The sequence below is a fragment of the Gopherus flavomarginatus genome, chromosome 4, assembly GCF_025201925.1.
Source record: "Gopherus flavomarginatus isolate rGopFla2 chromosome 4, rGopFla2.mat.asm, whole genome shotgun sequence".
Classification (NCBI taxonomy): domain Eukaryota; kingdom Metazoa; phylum Chordata; order Testudines; family Testudinidae; genus Gopherus; species Gopherus flavomarginatus.
Window position 1 is genome coordinate 77804514 of NC_066620.1, and position 16416 is coordinate 77820929.

The 16416-nt window shown below is 41.0% G+C and overlaps 1 protein-coding gene across 3 annotated transcripts in view; it reads left to right on the forward strand.

Annotated features, from left to right (window-relative positions):
• The window catches only part of GREM2 (gremlin 2, DAN family BMP antagonist), a 48906-nt gene extending 34023 nt beyond the window's left edge, over window positions 1–14883 (forward strand). For all 3 annotated transcript variants that reach the window (XM_050950467.1, XM_050950466.1, XM_050950465.1), the window contains exon 2: window positions 12070–14883. In XM_050950467.1, coding sequence (XP_050806424.1) covers window positions 12071–12577 — 507 coding nt within the window. In that variant the 5' untranslated portion in view covers window position 12070 and the 3' untranslated portion in view covers window positions 12578–14883. The remainder of the gene's footprint in view (window positions 1–12069) is intronic.
• Window positions 14884–16416: the final 1533 nt, after the last annotated feature.

A 16416-nucleotide genomic window follows, 5' to 3' on the forward strand; every position in this document is an offset into this window, starting at 1 on the left:
AACCCCCTGAAAAAAAGCCCTCTCTGAAGAATTCACACTTTATGTTACTTTGGTAGTTAAACACTGGAATAGATTGCCTAGGGAAGTTGTGGAATCTCCATCTCTGGAGATATTTAAGAGTAGGTTAGATAAATGTCTATTAGGGATGGTCTAGACAGTATTTGATCCTGCCATGAGGGCAGGGGACTGGACTCGATGACCTCTCGAGGTCCCTTCCAGTCCTTGAGTCTATGGTAACTTGAAACTCATCAAAGACATCTTAAAGCAGAATCTCAGCTCATACAGCATAAATATTGATAACTTAGAACAGGGGTAGGCAACCTATGGCACGTGTGCCAAAGGCAGTATGTGAGCTGATGTTTCAATGGCACTCTCACTGCCCTGGTCCTGGCCACCGTTCCAGGGCCTCTGCATTTTAATTTAATTTTAAATGAAGCTTCTTAAACATTTTAAAAACCTTATTTACTTTACATAAAACAATAGTTTTAGTTACAGAAAGAGACCTTCTAAAAACATTAAAATGTATTACTGGCACGCGAAACCTTGAATTAGAGTGAATAAATGAAGACTTGGCACACCACTTCTGAAAGGTTGCCGACCCCTGACTTAGCAGATACAACTGAGGACAGACCTGAATGGAAAGCAACTGTCAATAAAGGTAGTAAACAGTGAGGAAGACAGATGTGAAAAACTGTTTGGAAAAAAGTACCAGGTGTCATACCTTAAATTTTGAAACAGTGGTTTAGAATTGGAAAACTAAAGTTTTTCACTTTGAAAATGTCAAAAGAAAGCATTTCAGCAACTTCAAAGCTTTGTTTACTTGAAAATTTTCAAAATACTTGCCACCAACCCTTTCCTGTAAGGAATTTCAGTGCTGATAAATCAGTAGTTTCGGATGTAAAAAGTCCTGCTGAAAAATACCTGACCAGGTTTAGACAGAACCTGTTTTTCAGTTCTCTACCAGAGAGAACCCAGGTAGTGGGGAGCAATTTGTCCAGTTCTGCACTTGTTGTTTATATGTAGAATGTGTGTGTGCATGTGCATGCAGATATTCATGGATATCCTCAGGTTTGCAGGGCTCTGCTAATCAAATTAACAGATGTCTCAAAAATAATGGGAGTGGTAAATAACAAAGAGGACAGGTCACTTATTCAGAGTGATCTGGACAGCTTAGTAAACTGGGCACAAGCAAATGGTATGTGTTTTAATATGGCTAAATGTAAATGTGTACATCTAGGAACAAAGAATACAGGCCAGACTTACAGGATGGTAGACTCTCTATCCAGGGAAGCTGTGACTGAAAAATATTTGAAGATGCTGGTGGATAGTCAATTGAATATGAACTCCCAGTCTGAAGCTGTGGCCAAAAGAGTGACTTGGATACATAAACAGGGAAATCTTGAGTAGGAGTAAAGAGATTATTTTACCTCTATTCTTGGCACTAGTGCAACAGCTGCTGGAAACTGTCCAACTCTGGTACCCACAATTTAAGAAAGATGTTGATAAATTGAGGAAGGTTCAGAGAAGAACCATGAGACTGATTATAGGATTAGGAAACATGTTTTATTGTGATAGACTGAGCTCCTGGATTCTATTTAGCTTATCCAAGCGAAAGCTAATAGGTGACTTTATCAGACTTTAAGAACCTATACAGAGCAGATGTTTAGTAATGGGCTCATCAGTCTAGCAGAGAAAGGTATAATGCAATCCAGTGGCTGAAAGTTGATGCTAGACACACTCAGACTGGAAATAACTCTTTTACCAGTTAACAGTGAGAAATTTATTTAATAGTGAGAGTAACTAACCCTTGGAACAAGTTACCAAGGGTTGTGGTGGATTCTTCATCGCTGTCATTTTAAAAATCAAGATGAGAGGCTCATCTAAAAGACATGCTCTAGGAATTGTTTTGGGTAAGTTCTATGGCCTGTGTTATACAGGAGGCCAGACTAGACAATCATATGGCCTTACAATCTATGAATTACCAGATGCCATCTAGCAGAGGCAGTAAGAATATGAGTTCCCTGATTAAAGGCACTGCTGCCTTATGTTTATATTACTAGTCCAGTTTGGGCTGACTTTTTAAAAAAAAAATTTCTTCTTTCTTTTCTCCCTCCTCACCCCCCAATAAAACAAACAAATGCTGATGATGTGATGTGCAATGGCAAAAATGTCTTTCCTGTGACAAGTTTGGCCCCTCATCACAAATAAGTAGCCAACTTGATAGCATTCCATATTACTGCACTTTTATTCCACTTCATGTTTAAAAAAGAAGAAAAATAATGTCCTTAGGATTTCTGTATATCTAATGGTGGTATTAAGTTCTGCCCGCATCACTGGCAAGTGGTGTGTAAATCTTCGGGAAGCATCGGAATTTATCAAGGTGGCTATGCATTTTGGCATATGTATCCCCAAAGAAGACAACCAAAGTATTCATGGCTCCAAGACTTCAGTTTAATTATTCAGTGTTTTAAGGGACCCAGTAGTTCATATCTGGGGCATTATGGACCAACACTGAAAGACTTCCACCTGTTCTCCCTTCCTTCACCCTTGAAAAATGAGAAACTTCTCTGTCCTTCCACTGCCACTTCAAAAAGGAAATTGAAACAGGGGTTTTGGAGCTCTGCAAGATAAGAGAAGCCCAAGCTGTGGAGAGCGTAGTATTGTAGATCAGTAATTAACTGTTTAAATCCATATCATTCCTGGCAGGACATCAGTGCAGAGAAAAATTATGTGATCTCTAATTCTGGCACTGATGATGAAATGAGAAGCTGTATTCAAAACTGCCTGAGCTTAGCTTAACTGAATAGCCAAGAAGCACATAGTTGTAAACATTTATTCTCTCAGTGGTACAACACTTCTACTTAGTGGTACAACTCTAGAGGCAACTACCAAGGATGTAGTTTGATCTGGCACTGAAAAGCCTAATGCTACAGCAAGTTGGTATCTTACATCTGGGTGGGGGTTACCTTTAAGTCTTCCTTACAGCCTCCCCCAAACCAAAAATAAAGTAACCAGCAAATTATACAATGTTGAACATGCCTTGAGGGAGATGGAAGTTTTTCATACCTCTTTTGCAGGTAACTTGACACCCTGATGTATGAGGCATGCTTGTGCAGGGAGGAGGGAAAGAGTGTGTGGGGAGAAGGTTGAGTGCTACATAAATCACACTCTCCAAGAATCCTCTCAACTCTTTCCCTGGAGCCTGGGAGTTCTCCTAGCAGCTTGTCTTGGATGTGGTGTGGCCCTCATAGCCACCTCTCATATCTTCAGGATTTGCTGAGGGGCTCCCTACTTTAACACTGAAAAGGTTTTTCAGCACATCAACCTTTAATGGTTGCTGCCTATTTCCATAGAATGATCTTTTGGGGCAGTGTGCGAGCCAAGTTTCCAGTACCTCAGTGGAAGCAAGGGACATTTGTGTCTGAGCTTAGAACTGCCCCATAATGGCTGGTGCAGTAACCAGGGAACACACTGGAGTTTTCTAGAAAGAGCTCCTGAGAGAGTATGGGGTTTCTCTTTCCTAACATTTACGGCTGGTCTTCACTATGGAGAGGTCAATGCTTCTGCAATTGATGCAGCAGGGGTCAATTTAGCGGCTCTAGTGAAGACCTGCTAAATCAATGGCAGAGCACTCCAGTCCCCAGTACTCCAGGTCCCTGAGACAATGACAGGAGAGCGTCTCCTGTCAACCTAGTGCAGTGCAGGCACCGTGGTAAGTTGACCTAAGCTACATCAACTCCAGTTACATTATTCACATAGCTGGAGAAGCGTAACTTAGGTCAAGTATCAGAGGGGTAGCCATGTTAGTCTGGATCTGTAAAAGCAGCAGAGAGTCCTGTGCCACCTTGTAGACTAACAGACGTATTGGAGCATGAGCTTTCGTGTGTGAATACCCACTTCGTCGGATGCATCCGACAAAGTGGGTATTTACCCACGAAAGTACATGCTCCAATACATCTGTTTAGTCTACAAGGTGGCACAGGACTCTTTGCAACTTAGGTCAATTTACCTTAGACAAGCCCATAGTATTAGTCCATGTTTAGGGAACCTACTGATTTAAACAGTGTTCTAGTAAAGTACGTACAGTGCCTTAGCATGGATACAAGGGCTAACAAGCAGACCACAATCCTCTGGAATGTCGGATTGCTTAAGAAGATCTCTGAATTTCACATCACCTGTGACTTTAATTCTTTTTATATATAGAGACATAAGCAGTGTCTCCATTGAAGCCCAAGGCACATGGAGAGTTTCTAGTCCAGGAAAAATGACCCCAAATCCTCCCAATTGTACTGACTCTGCTCCTGGCACAAGCTGTTCACTTTCAGGAACTCGGAAGGATGGCTCTTTCCAATGTGAGAGCATAAACAAAATTAAGGGTTACATTTTTTTCCCCAAAGGTTTTCCTCACTCTTGCAGCAGAATTTGATTATAAAACATACCTTCTTTGGCTTATGCCACTGATTCAACCACAGAAGCAAATCTGTACATGACTTACAAGTATTCTGATCTTTTATCACAATTCATTTTGTAGATACATTTTTGTTCATACCGAGGGTGCTAGCCTTCAGCCTGGTAAAAACAATGCCCCGTGCATGTTATAGTAGGGCTAGAATGTGAGGAAGCAGCAATTTCTAACATGTTAGCAATGACCACACTAGAGCTGTACCCTACAATTCCAATAGGTATACGTTTGTCTCCATGTGCAGATTAGCATAATTGATTTAGATGCATTAAGAGGAAGGGGAGACCTGGGAACTGAGCTCAATTTCCCAAGAACACAATCTGTTATCTTGGGGTGAAATTACTATGGACTTTAATTCTGTTTTGGTCCTCTTTTGTCTGAACCAGTTTGCTAGTCCCCAAATCTTCCAACTGTTTTTGTGCAATACATGCTATTGTCTTCTTAGAAGACTGAGCCAGATTTTCATCTGGTTTAAATCCACATAACCCCATGGAAATCAATGGTGTTATGCAACTTACACCAGAAGAAGATCTGGCCCATTTGTCTGCCATCACTTCAGAATCTTTAGTCAAACAGTGTCTACGGCTCCTCACTGCAAGGTAGACGTTCACTCTAAGTGCCAAAAAAAGTAGTTAGAAAGTATTAATGGAGCTTCTTTGCTTCTAGGGCAAAGTACATTACTCTTCTGTTACATCATAGCCCTTCTGATAGTGGTCATGTACATACCTCTAAAGTGATGCCTAATATGTGTGGTCCTCAAACTCTTCATTACAGATCAGACAATGACTAGTTTGGCCGCAAGTGTTGTTCGGAAAAGTTTTGAATACCTTTAAAGTATTGGGTTTTATGTTTTCCCTTCTTATATGTTCTGCAGTTGCAAGGGTTCTAGGATTGGGCATTTTAGTGGTTTGAAAATTCATTAAATGGTGGGAACAGCCTTCTAGCGTAAAGGCCAGTGCCATTGCAATGGGATGGATAGAGTTCAGTGCTCAGATGACTTCGTGCTGCTAATATGAAATCACAGCAGCACAGGAGTCTCCAAATGAGCACTTAAAGTGAGATGGTAGCACTGGATCCCATCTTCTTACAAAGATCCCTGACTGGGCATCTTTAGTTCAACTAATCTCCAAAATCATGTGTAACTAATAAATAAATAAAAAAAAAAGAAAAAAAAAGAAAAGAAGAAAGTAGCATTTTGTCTCCATGGCAACGAATAGGAATTCTTTGCTTCACACACCTACTTTGTGTTAGAACTTGGCATCTTATTTCCAATTTATTTTATCCGTCTTCATTTAACAGAAGTACTGTCTCATCTTAAATACTGAGGAAAGATTATGGGCTAAAGCCCTGAATATCTATATAACGTGCACGCATATATATATATATAATGTTATTTCTCTCTCATGTAACTTCTCTTCCCCATTCTAGCCCTAAAGCAAAACAAAGGTTGCAAAGTAAACCTCTCCATAATAGAGATCCCGTTGAATGGCTGACCTTAATTATGGCTCTATGTGCATATCTCTTTAGAGTGCTAGAAGAGATGATCTCGTCAGACCACTTGCATAATACAGGCATGGTACACATTAAAAGGATTTAAAAACTGATAGGTCTCAAATTGTAATTGTAAACATGGAATCATCAAGTGGATGTGTTTCCAGTGGAGGTCCTGCAGGGATTGGTTCTTGTCCATATGCTATTTAACATTTTTATCAGTGATTTGCAAGAAAATGTAACATTGTCACTGAAAAAGCTTGCAAATTACACACAAATTAGGGGATGGTGGATAATGAAAAGGACAGGTCACTGATTCAGAGTGATCTGGATTGCTTGGTAACCTGGGCACAAGCAAAGAATGTGCATTTTAATATTGCTAAATGTATAAAACTAGGAACAAAGAATGTAGGCTATACTTACAGAATGGGGGAATCTATACTGGGACACAGTGACTAAAAAAGATTTCGGGATTGTGGTAGATAATTAGTTGAACATGAGTTCTCTGTGTGATTCTGTGGCCAAAAGATCTAATGTAATTTTGGGATGTGTAAACAGGAGAATCTCAAGCAGGAATAGAGGTTTTGTTTTTTTTTTAACCTCTGTTTGTTGTTTGTGTGACTGATGCTGGAATATATGTCCAGTTCTGATATCCACCATTCAAGTAAAATGTTGGTAAATTGGACAGGGTTCAGGTACATATTTATAGAATAGATATTTATCATATCTCCTCTTGGATAAGCTAAACAAATAGGTCTCTTTTTTTCTTTTCTTTTTTTTTTTTTTTAAAGTGTTTTACTCTGAAAAGGTTTTCCAGACCTTGAATCATTCTTGTGCCTCTTTGGTGAACCCTTTTCCAGTTTTTCAACAGCCTTTTTGAAGTGTAGACACCAGAACTGGCCACTGTATTCCATTATGGATCTCATTAATGCCCCCTCCCCACAGGTAATTACACCTCTCTGCTGCTATTTGTTATTACCATTTCTATATATCCAAGAATTGAATTTGTCCTCTTAGCTGCATCATCACAATTTAATCGTGGCTTCTTAAGATTACAGAACATAATTAAAGCTGAGCTGGAACAGGACTTTCTAGTCCACAAAATACACTGAAGAATTTGATTTTTTTTTTTCTTCATTCAACAGTGGTTTCAGGAAAAAATATCTCTGAGGTGTTTGTGGAAGAGCTACATACCTCTTCAGCTAGGAGACAGGGCCAGGCAGCCTGCCCACTCACCTTCCAGGAAATGAGGAGCTGGCAAGGTGGTAAAACCATTGCCTGGGGAGCTGGGTCGTACCAGGTGAGCTGCTGAGGAGCAAGTAGCGGGAGCTGAGAGGAAACTAGACATCTGTCCAATGAAAGTTTGAAATCAATATGTTCCCATCTTGCTATTGCCAAATCAGTATATTCTGCCAGGAAAACATTCCACTGGAAAATTTCTGACCAGCTCTAAGTATAATATGTAAGCTGGAAGCTCTTAGACGGCTGCATGTATTGTACTTGACTCACTACAGAACTCAGTTGAATACTTCAATAAGTTACAAATAACTTAACCTTAATTATCAACTAACCTTTACAAGGTTCCTGAAGGTCCAGTGCCATGGGACTAGGAAGCCTACAGAGACAGATGAGCATACATGGGTGACCCCCTGGCCTCAGTGAGTAAAACCCTTATTGACTTCAATGGCTAGAATTTCACTGAATCTGAGTGTCTGTCTGTTAATAGCATTGTTCATGTCTTACAAATATATTCAAGCTTAAATGCTTGTTTTCCTGTCAAGCTGCTGCTGTCGCCCTCTATGAATAGAATGGGGGTGGTCTATGTTGTCCCACCCTGTTAGAAAGTGTTGGAATCCTGCAGGTCGCTGCTACTTTTGTCAGTATAAATTTCAGGATGTGAAAAAACCACACCCCTGAGCGACATAAGTTACACTGACCTAAGCGTCGGTGTGGACAGCGCTATGTCGGTGTGAGAGCTGCTCCCGCTGATATAGTTACCGCCTCTCACAGAGGTGGTTTTGTTATGTCAATGGGAGAGCTCTCTCTCCTGTCAGCTTACAGCATCTTCATCAGACACACTGCAGTGCTGCATGTGTAGACAAGCCCTTCGATCCTGCTAACTCACTGGAGGAGACATGGCTTATTAAACTCCTCTCCTCCTCCTCCTCCTCACCACAGATTCAAGAGGTGGGACTAGCCTTCTACCAAAGGGAGCTAGATTTTAGGAGATGTGCCACAAGAGTCCTCACTTAAGAACTTTTTGTGGGCACTGATCGTAGCAGCCAACCTTGGGGGAGAACTCATTGTGGTGATATTTTTCTAACTGATATTTAACCTCTAAACGATAAGTGTGACTTCTGTTGGCAGAAGGGTGGGGTCTCTGCCCACACATCATACCCTCAGTGATTTCCAAGTTTGCATTATTCGTGCAGTAGTTGCTCCTTGTCATGGCATTTTGCAGCTGTTAATGAATAGCAAAGGAGGATCCTGACTTTACAAGCTGTATTTACGTGTTTAAAGTCAGGAGGCTTTTATTTTAAGGACAAATCACTAGTGGCCAAAACTTTGTGTCTTTCCAAAGCTCACTTTTTGTAGTGCATGTGATTAAGGCCTGATCTCTTGTTAGAAGGCAGGGCTTATTTTCCATGGGAATGTTATGACTCTGTAGATCACTGTAGCTATAAACATTTTTTAAAAAAACCTCTCATGATTTACATACTTTTTCATGATTGTTTAGGGTATTTATAAGAACCCAAAGTTGATCTATTGTCCACTATCTCACAGTTTCAAATTCAACACGTGCAATAGAAATGCAGCTGAGCCAAAGACATTGGGCCCAATTCTTTTCTGTACCACGACACACTTGGCAATGGGTTGGGCAGGGAACAAGTTACAGCCTCTTGTTTGTCAAGGTGCCCGAGCTCAAGCTCTTATTTAAGTTACAACATTGTAGGGGCTTGTGCTTTCACTTATAACAGCTGGCTATGAGCCTTAAGCAGCTTTATGCCCTCTAGGAATTGTCATAGGGAAGCTTACCTCTGCTTTACTTCTATGCTGCAGGTAAGGACAGTCTGAAGATGGGCTCCACTGCCTTTATGCTAATTGAGATTTTTCCCCTTTGCTGGAGGAATTCTCACCTGGCCAGATTAAATCCCATTTGTGAATCTTGGGTAGAATAGAACTGGGGCTGAGGCTCTGGCCCATTATTGCCAGCAGTCTATATTCAGTGGACCCAGCCTATTTAGAAACAAAATCAACTTAACATTCATTATGTTACTTTTGCACCTTTTGGAGTAGGCTCACTTAAGAATTCTCCAAAATGCTTCTGTGCTTTCATTGAGGTGGTGTGTGTGTGTGTGTGTTATGGTGGCTACCTGGAACATACAGTCCATGGAATGTTTCTGTCACCAGGTTGTATGTACCTTTGTTTTCTTGAATACAGTTTGTGTTGCTAACAGTGCCTGGGTTTAAGAGGGGGCAATTTGCAGGTTAGCACGGTTCTGAGGAGGTACCAATGTGATGATCTAAAAGGATGCACAACACTTTGACCTACCAGTTTAGGACAGAGTAATACACTCTTTGTGAACATCTTAAAAATCCAGATTTGATAGGGATCAAATGATAGAAATAGTTGGTGTGTGCATATCTGACTACTAAAATACTTGGTTACATGTACTGCAGAGTTCAGTTTCTGATAACCTTACAACAGTGGCTTTGAGTAATAATGCTTTATTAGTGATAAGCCAGGATTTATCCAGTAAAATCCATGTTTATTATTTGATCAAATGGCCCTCATTCTCTAGGTAGAAGCTGTTTCAGTAATTGTTAAGCTACTATAATTTCATGCCTTTTTTCATAGACCTCAGAACTGGTAGGGCTGGAAGAGACCTGCAGCATTATGGGGCTTCTACACCACCCCTTTCTGGAGGAAGTTTAATCAGGCATTTAAAATCTCTGAACAGTTGCACTGAGATCTTGATGGCACTTCTTCTTTTTTTAGAAGGGGTTTTGAATCCCAGTATTTGATACTAACAATGATCTAGTTTATCGTGGAAGCTCACTGATCTGTACAGTTTGTAATTCATGTCGAATTGGATCTCCCCACTCAAGATGTAGTAATGCTGTGGCTATTATTTTTTTGGTGAGGATGGGAGGGTAAGTGGAGTGGGTCTGTTTTTCTTTCTTTCTGTAAGATGTGAATTTGTAATTGTTTGGGGGGCTTTGTATCTGTGTCTTGAGCCAGATAGAGAACGCATGTTCATAAACAACGTCGGGATCGATTATTTCACCCATTACTGGAGTGCAGCCACAAGTGCACGATAATGCGAGAGCAGTTTGAGGAAGTGTGGGACACCTATATCAAGCTGAAACTAAATGTTGGACTGTAGCTATCTGATTAGGTTTTGGCTTGGATACCAGAATTGACATCCAGTGGTCTTGATGGAAAGATTCTGTGCAGATTCATCAAGAGTTTTATCCAGTCTCCATCTAAGTATTAATGTGCTGAAAGTTAAGCATTTTGAAAAAAGGCCATTTATTTAAAGCACCGTAGATATCAATGGACACTTAGAACCTTTGCAAGCCTGTTTGCTTAAGTACTAAATCAGAGGAAACTGTCACTTATCACAATATTAGTTTATTCCAGTGTCTCTATTGCCATACATTTTCTTGTTCCTGTTTCCTCTGGGAGGCAGAAATAGTTTTGAGTGTTGTGAAGGTTTAGGCCTAACTTATCAAAGTGAATTCAGTACAAGTGGCTTAACTTCCTCCTACAGAGAGTGGTGACCTTCAGGAACAGAAGACTTGCCAGACTGGATCAAATGACTGGTTCATGAAATCTAGTGGTCTGCCTCTAACAGGGGCCTGTTCCAGCTGCAGGAAACGGTAATGGACAATTAGGGAATAATCTGCCCACTGGGCAAATTTCTTAATGTCTTAGTTAGTGATTGGCTTATTCTTTGTAAAGTGAGTGTTTTACATCTTTTCTAAAAAAAAGTCTCATCCATATGTATGCGTCTCTTAATTGTACTAAATTATTTACCTAAAAGACCTTGTAGCAATGAGTCTACTAGATTAACAGTGTATTGTACTCATATAATTTCCTTGTAATATTCTTGCATTTGCTGCCTTTCAATTTTGTGGCTGCTTGGAGCCACTCGGGAATATATAGGTTCACTCTTACAGTGAAATACATAAAACCCCAGAAACTTGAGAAAAAATGTGAAAGTGACTATTCTGGTAGACACCTCTTGATACTTGACTGTATTATGATTTGGAACTAGACTAGAATTGGAACCCCAAAGCTTGAAATAGTAAAATGTGAATTCACAGTAGATCATCCTTTCTTCCTTTCCCCTCCGATCAGGGTTGCACAAATGGGATTTCAGGAGACTGGCAGACTTCATCTGACATCTGAAACTTAGCCAACTGGTCTCTCAGTTGTTCCTGGTGGGAAGAAGTTAGTTCACATCTAGCTTCTGTTAACTGACTGGTTTGCACAGTTGACCAATAAGGTGGTCAAATTATCAATTTATCAGTGAGAAAATGGTAGCTAGAAGGTTTGGAAGAAGTAATGAATTCTTACTGTAGGTTGGGCCCTGTCTCCCAGTGGCCAGAAACCCATCCTCCTGGCATACTTGGTGACCAATGAGCCCTAGTCATCCTCCTAGGGAACTAAACAGATTTCAAAAGTCATAATATCCCAGCTCTATTAATAGAATGTGTAGACTTGAATACAATGGAAAGAAATCTGTATATTGAGCTCAATACAGGAGTAAGTGGATAAAATTCTGTGGCCTGTGTTAAGCAGGAGGTCAGACTAGATAATCTACTGGTCCCTTCATTTGTTCATTGACATATCCTGTGTATAACACTTGATTTGTTTTAGACATGATGGCAGGGATGTCTTCAAGGGGGAAGAAGAAACAGACTTAAGTTATGGCAAGCTGAAAACATTTCTTTTCTCCTAAGGTGAAGAGTACAATAGTCATATCTATAACTCTTAGTGAACACTGTCTACCTGTTGCTGGGATGGGCAAATATCTATGCAGATAAAATAAAGGCAAACTGTGCTGAAGTGTTATGTCTTCTAACCTTCACTTGTATTATTCTTGCAGGATGCTCTGGAAACTTGCCTTATCTGTTTTTCTGGTGGCGACCTTAGTTAAAGTAACAGATACCAGGAAAAACCGTCCTGCAGGAGCAATTCCATCTCCCTATAAAGACAGCACAAGCAACAACTCAGAGAGGAGGCAGCATCTGAACAAAGAAGTACTGGCTTCCAGCCAGGAGGCCCTAGTGGTCACTGAGAGGAAGTACCTTAAAAGTGACTGGTGCAAAACCCAACCCCTGCGGCAGACTGTCAGCGAGGAGGGCTGCATAAGCCGCACCATCATCAACCGTTTCTGCTATGGCCAGTGCAACTCCTTCTACATCCCCCGGCATGTGAAAAAGGATGAGGAATCCTTCCAGTCCTGTGCTTTCTGCAAGCCTCAGAAAGTCACCTCCTTCACTGTGGAGCTGGAGTGCCCTGAGCTGGATCCACCTTTCCGACTCAAGAAAATCCAGAAAGTCAAGCAGTGCAGGTGTATGTCTGTGAATCTCAGCAACTCAGACAAACAGTGAAAGCAAGTATCTGGCTACTGCTTGGCATCACCTCATCAGATTTGCTGCTGTCTCTCATCTTCCCTGAGCAGACTCATTGTCTGGTTTTTTTTCTTCAGGATGCATCTTTCTAGCATGGAAGGCTCACTTGTCATTTGCCTACTGGAACTAAAATTTGTCCTGGGCTATGTTAGGCACCTTGTCATAAAACCTCAGCATATTTCCAATATAATTCTCTTAAAATTGAATTTTAAGGGTGGAGCAGGCCCCTCTGAATTTGGGATTGATCATCTAGGTGACCGATGGCTGAATCCAGCATTAACATTTCCACTATGTGGGAAAAACCCTCTGCCCTACACTCCAGTCCTTTCTGTGGGAAGAAAATGTGTCTCGCTACCTTTGCATCTCACTCAGTGTTCAGTCTGGAGCTTTTCACCTTCATATTTAAGCGCTTGGTGCTGCCAGCTGTGGCTGTGAGGTGCAGCTATGGGATACAGTAGAGTACTAAAAGAAAATGAGAGGCTGTGAGCATGATGAGAGATCTCTAACTGTAGGATGACAAAATGGCTCTGCGCTCCTTGTCTGAGATGGAGAGGAGCATGGGGAGAGGGAACGTTGGTCGGCCACAACACTCTCAGCAGCTACCGCTTTTCCATCAGCAGACTGAAGATGGATTCTTGTGCTGCTGCAATTTGTCTATATCAAACACAGTCTCTACAGCAATGTTTATTTTGTAACCTAGCTATAGTAAAGTTGTTTAAAATATTATTAGACCTAGTCATGTATATTTTTCTTCTGGCAGAATATTCCAAAGATTAGATTAAAGTGTCTTGAGTAAATAGACTTGATTGCTAGGTCAGTCACCTGACTTGAAACTGACAGGTTTTGAATGGGCTTTCAGTAAATTCTGCCTTAGTATGTTCCCAAACCCATCCAGTTATTGCTGTGTATTTATACCTGTGTGGGGTGGGGGGGAGGGTATTAAACACTTGTGGGAGCAATATTCCACTTAAGTTATTAAAGCATTGTAGCGCAAAGGACAGATTGCAGTCATTGTTGCTTTGAATACAGATGCTGCCTTACATATCAGTTTCTTCATATGTCAGGAGCGTCTACACAGTGAATGGGAATCAAGTGACCTTTGTCATGTTGAAAGAAGAGCACGCTAGCAAATGCTTGTAGAATGTGGTCACAGCTACAGAAATGAGGAAGGGTTCTGTCCCCTCCTTTACAAATTGGGAGGGAATAAGCTGTTGTAACTACTGCAGCAGTGTTGCCCCATTACACTTTTGATATAGGGGTATAATGAATCAGTGTCAATGGATATTTTAATTCATTTAAAGTCATACTAAGTTACTCACTCACCAAAGTTTAGCATGTTTGTATATTCAGTATGTTCCAGTTCAGATTTCTAAGACCAGTGGCTGTAATGTCTTCTCTTTAAACACAGTAAGTTAATCAAAGAGCACACCAACCAATACCAGAGACTAATGTGTGACATTATTGCATGTCTTATAGCTTAGCACCTGCAATACTTCTGGGCTAATGAAACTAGCCTGTGGAGCACTTCTCTAGCAACATCTTCAGGAATGACCAATCCCAAGGGTTAAAAGTGTTACAGACTGTTGCCATCTATGAGTTCAGTGGCACAGTTCACTATTATGCGAGGCAGGCTGCTTTAAGAGGCTTTTGGTACTGATCTCTGCTAGAGCTCACCAATCGGTTTATGGGGATTGGCACGGGGAGGATGGGATCAGGTAGGTATTTTACCCTGTTACAGCTACATTGTGTGTATTTTCTGCCTTGTTGTTACACAATGGCAGAGCTGCCAAGGGAGACTCCTAGTCCAGGGCTTGCTTTAGAGGCTGTTACTGCTCTGCGGTCAGCCATATGAATGGGCACTCCTAAATCCAGGTTATTGGGAGTTTTTTGATAGTACAGAGGGAGTTTGAAATGCCTTCAGCCCATTAGGGTTCTAGGATTATGAATGTGTCCTTGAAGGAAGAGATTGTAAAGTCAGACCCTTGTAGCTAAGACTAGATAGAAATGCCCTGGGCCCTTCTTAATTATATTAACTCTACAATTATTTAAGGAAAAAATAGGCAAGAATGCTTATCATTAAGCTACACCCAAGCAGGGTTTCTCACCAATTTGCAATATGAATATGCTGCAGCATGAAGCTCCTCCTTGGGGCTGTTTGTATGTAAAAACTGAGTAGAGCTTGTAAGGGTTCAAACTGTATTTAATTCTTTGTTTTATAAATGAAAACAAAAAATGAAGAAATATAATTATTTTATAGGTGTATTATTAAATTATAGAACAAATAAAGATACTCTAGGATTATATGGAATCCAGGTGTGTGGGCTTTGCTTCTAACTTCAATATTTTACCACTACTTTAACTCATGGCTCTGTCAGGGCTCAGTTTCAGATTTGCCACAAGACTCAGCCAATGGACTATGTAGTTGTGCTACCTTGGGAGCATGTAGGACAGGGATTGATACAACCTGCTCTTAGGTTACCACCTTGTGTGAAGGTGATAAGGGGCAATAACCTTCACCAGCTCTATATTTGAGGTAGATCACATCCCACTCACAAATGCTTGTTCAGCCATGCTGGCCTAAGACTTACAATCATAGAATATCAGGGTTGGAAGGAACCTCAGGAGATTATTTAGTCAACCCCTCTGCTCAAAGCAGGACCAATCCCCCAAAAGCCTCCTCAAGGATTGAACTCACAATGCTGGGTTTAGTAGGCCAGTGTTCAAACCACCGAGCTTTTTCCCCCCCCCCCATTTTTGTTGGAGTGTAATTCCCTGAACAGGTGTTGAAGCTGGGCTATGGTGGTGAAAGCACCAAATCCTAACCACTAGACCACCATGGAGACTTGGTGAGGGTAGAGCCAAGGCTCCACCAATGGCAGGCCTGCCTGCCCACACAAGCTACCCTGTGTCATGCCTCAATCTACATGGTGCTACCCACACTGCAGATGACCTATCTAAGAGAGTAAAGGAGTGCTTTATGCACTTGAACTGATATTGCAAGGAAAAGAGTGGCCACCATTTCTAGTAATTGGGTTGGGCTGGAGAGAAGATAGTGGCATAGCAGGTGGCAGGAGCGTGTGGCTCTCCCACTGTTTGGTCATTTGTCCTCAACAAAGTAAATTCTTCCAAGTTTAACAGCCTTCGGCAAAATGTCTTAAACAGGCAGTTGGAATGAAACCAATCGGGTTCTAAAGTAATCTAACAGAAAAATTCCCTTTATGGGGTTTTTAACCATACTATAGTAAAGATATAGTCTAAATTCTTAGGTTTAAAGATGATTTTGTAGAACTCACAATTTAAGGAAAAGATGAGTTTGTCCATAATGGATGAAGCATATTGACTTGAACAGATTGGCTATTGGGCCATGCAAGTGCTTCTCCCAGAGTTTGTTTAACACGTCTCTAGTGCAGACTAACTCTTATAAAGTGAAACTTTCAAAGTAAGATTCTGTGAGCCAAATACATTTTGCTTTCAAGCTGTGTCATGGAGCACCTTGTTCTAATGTAGCTGTAAGAGTTGAGGGGGTAGCTTATTTCATTTAATAAACTTTTAAGACTCATCCCTTCTGAAGCAGGTGGATCTGAGTCATTGCTACTTGAGTGCAAGAAGAATCCCTGTTAGCAGAACTTGCCTCTGCCACACCTAAATAATCACTAGGTAATGCTGAGAAAGGTGGTAAGTGCCCTAACCACCAGGCTACAGCATCATTTTCCTCACCTGCCTTCTGGGCCAATGATTATTCAGGTTGGTCTTATAAGGTAGAACTGCTTCATCTGAACAAACTGAGGGAAAAATCATAGCCTGGGGTTAGGGCATTC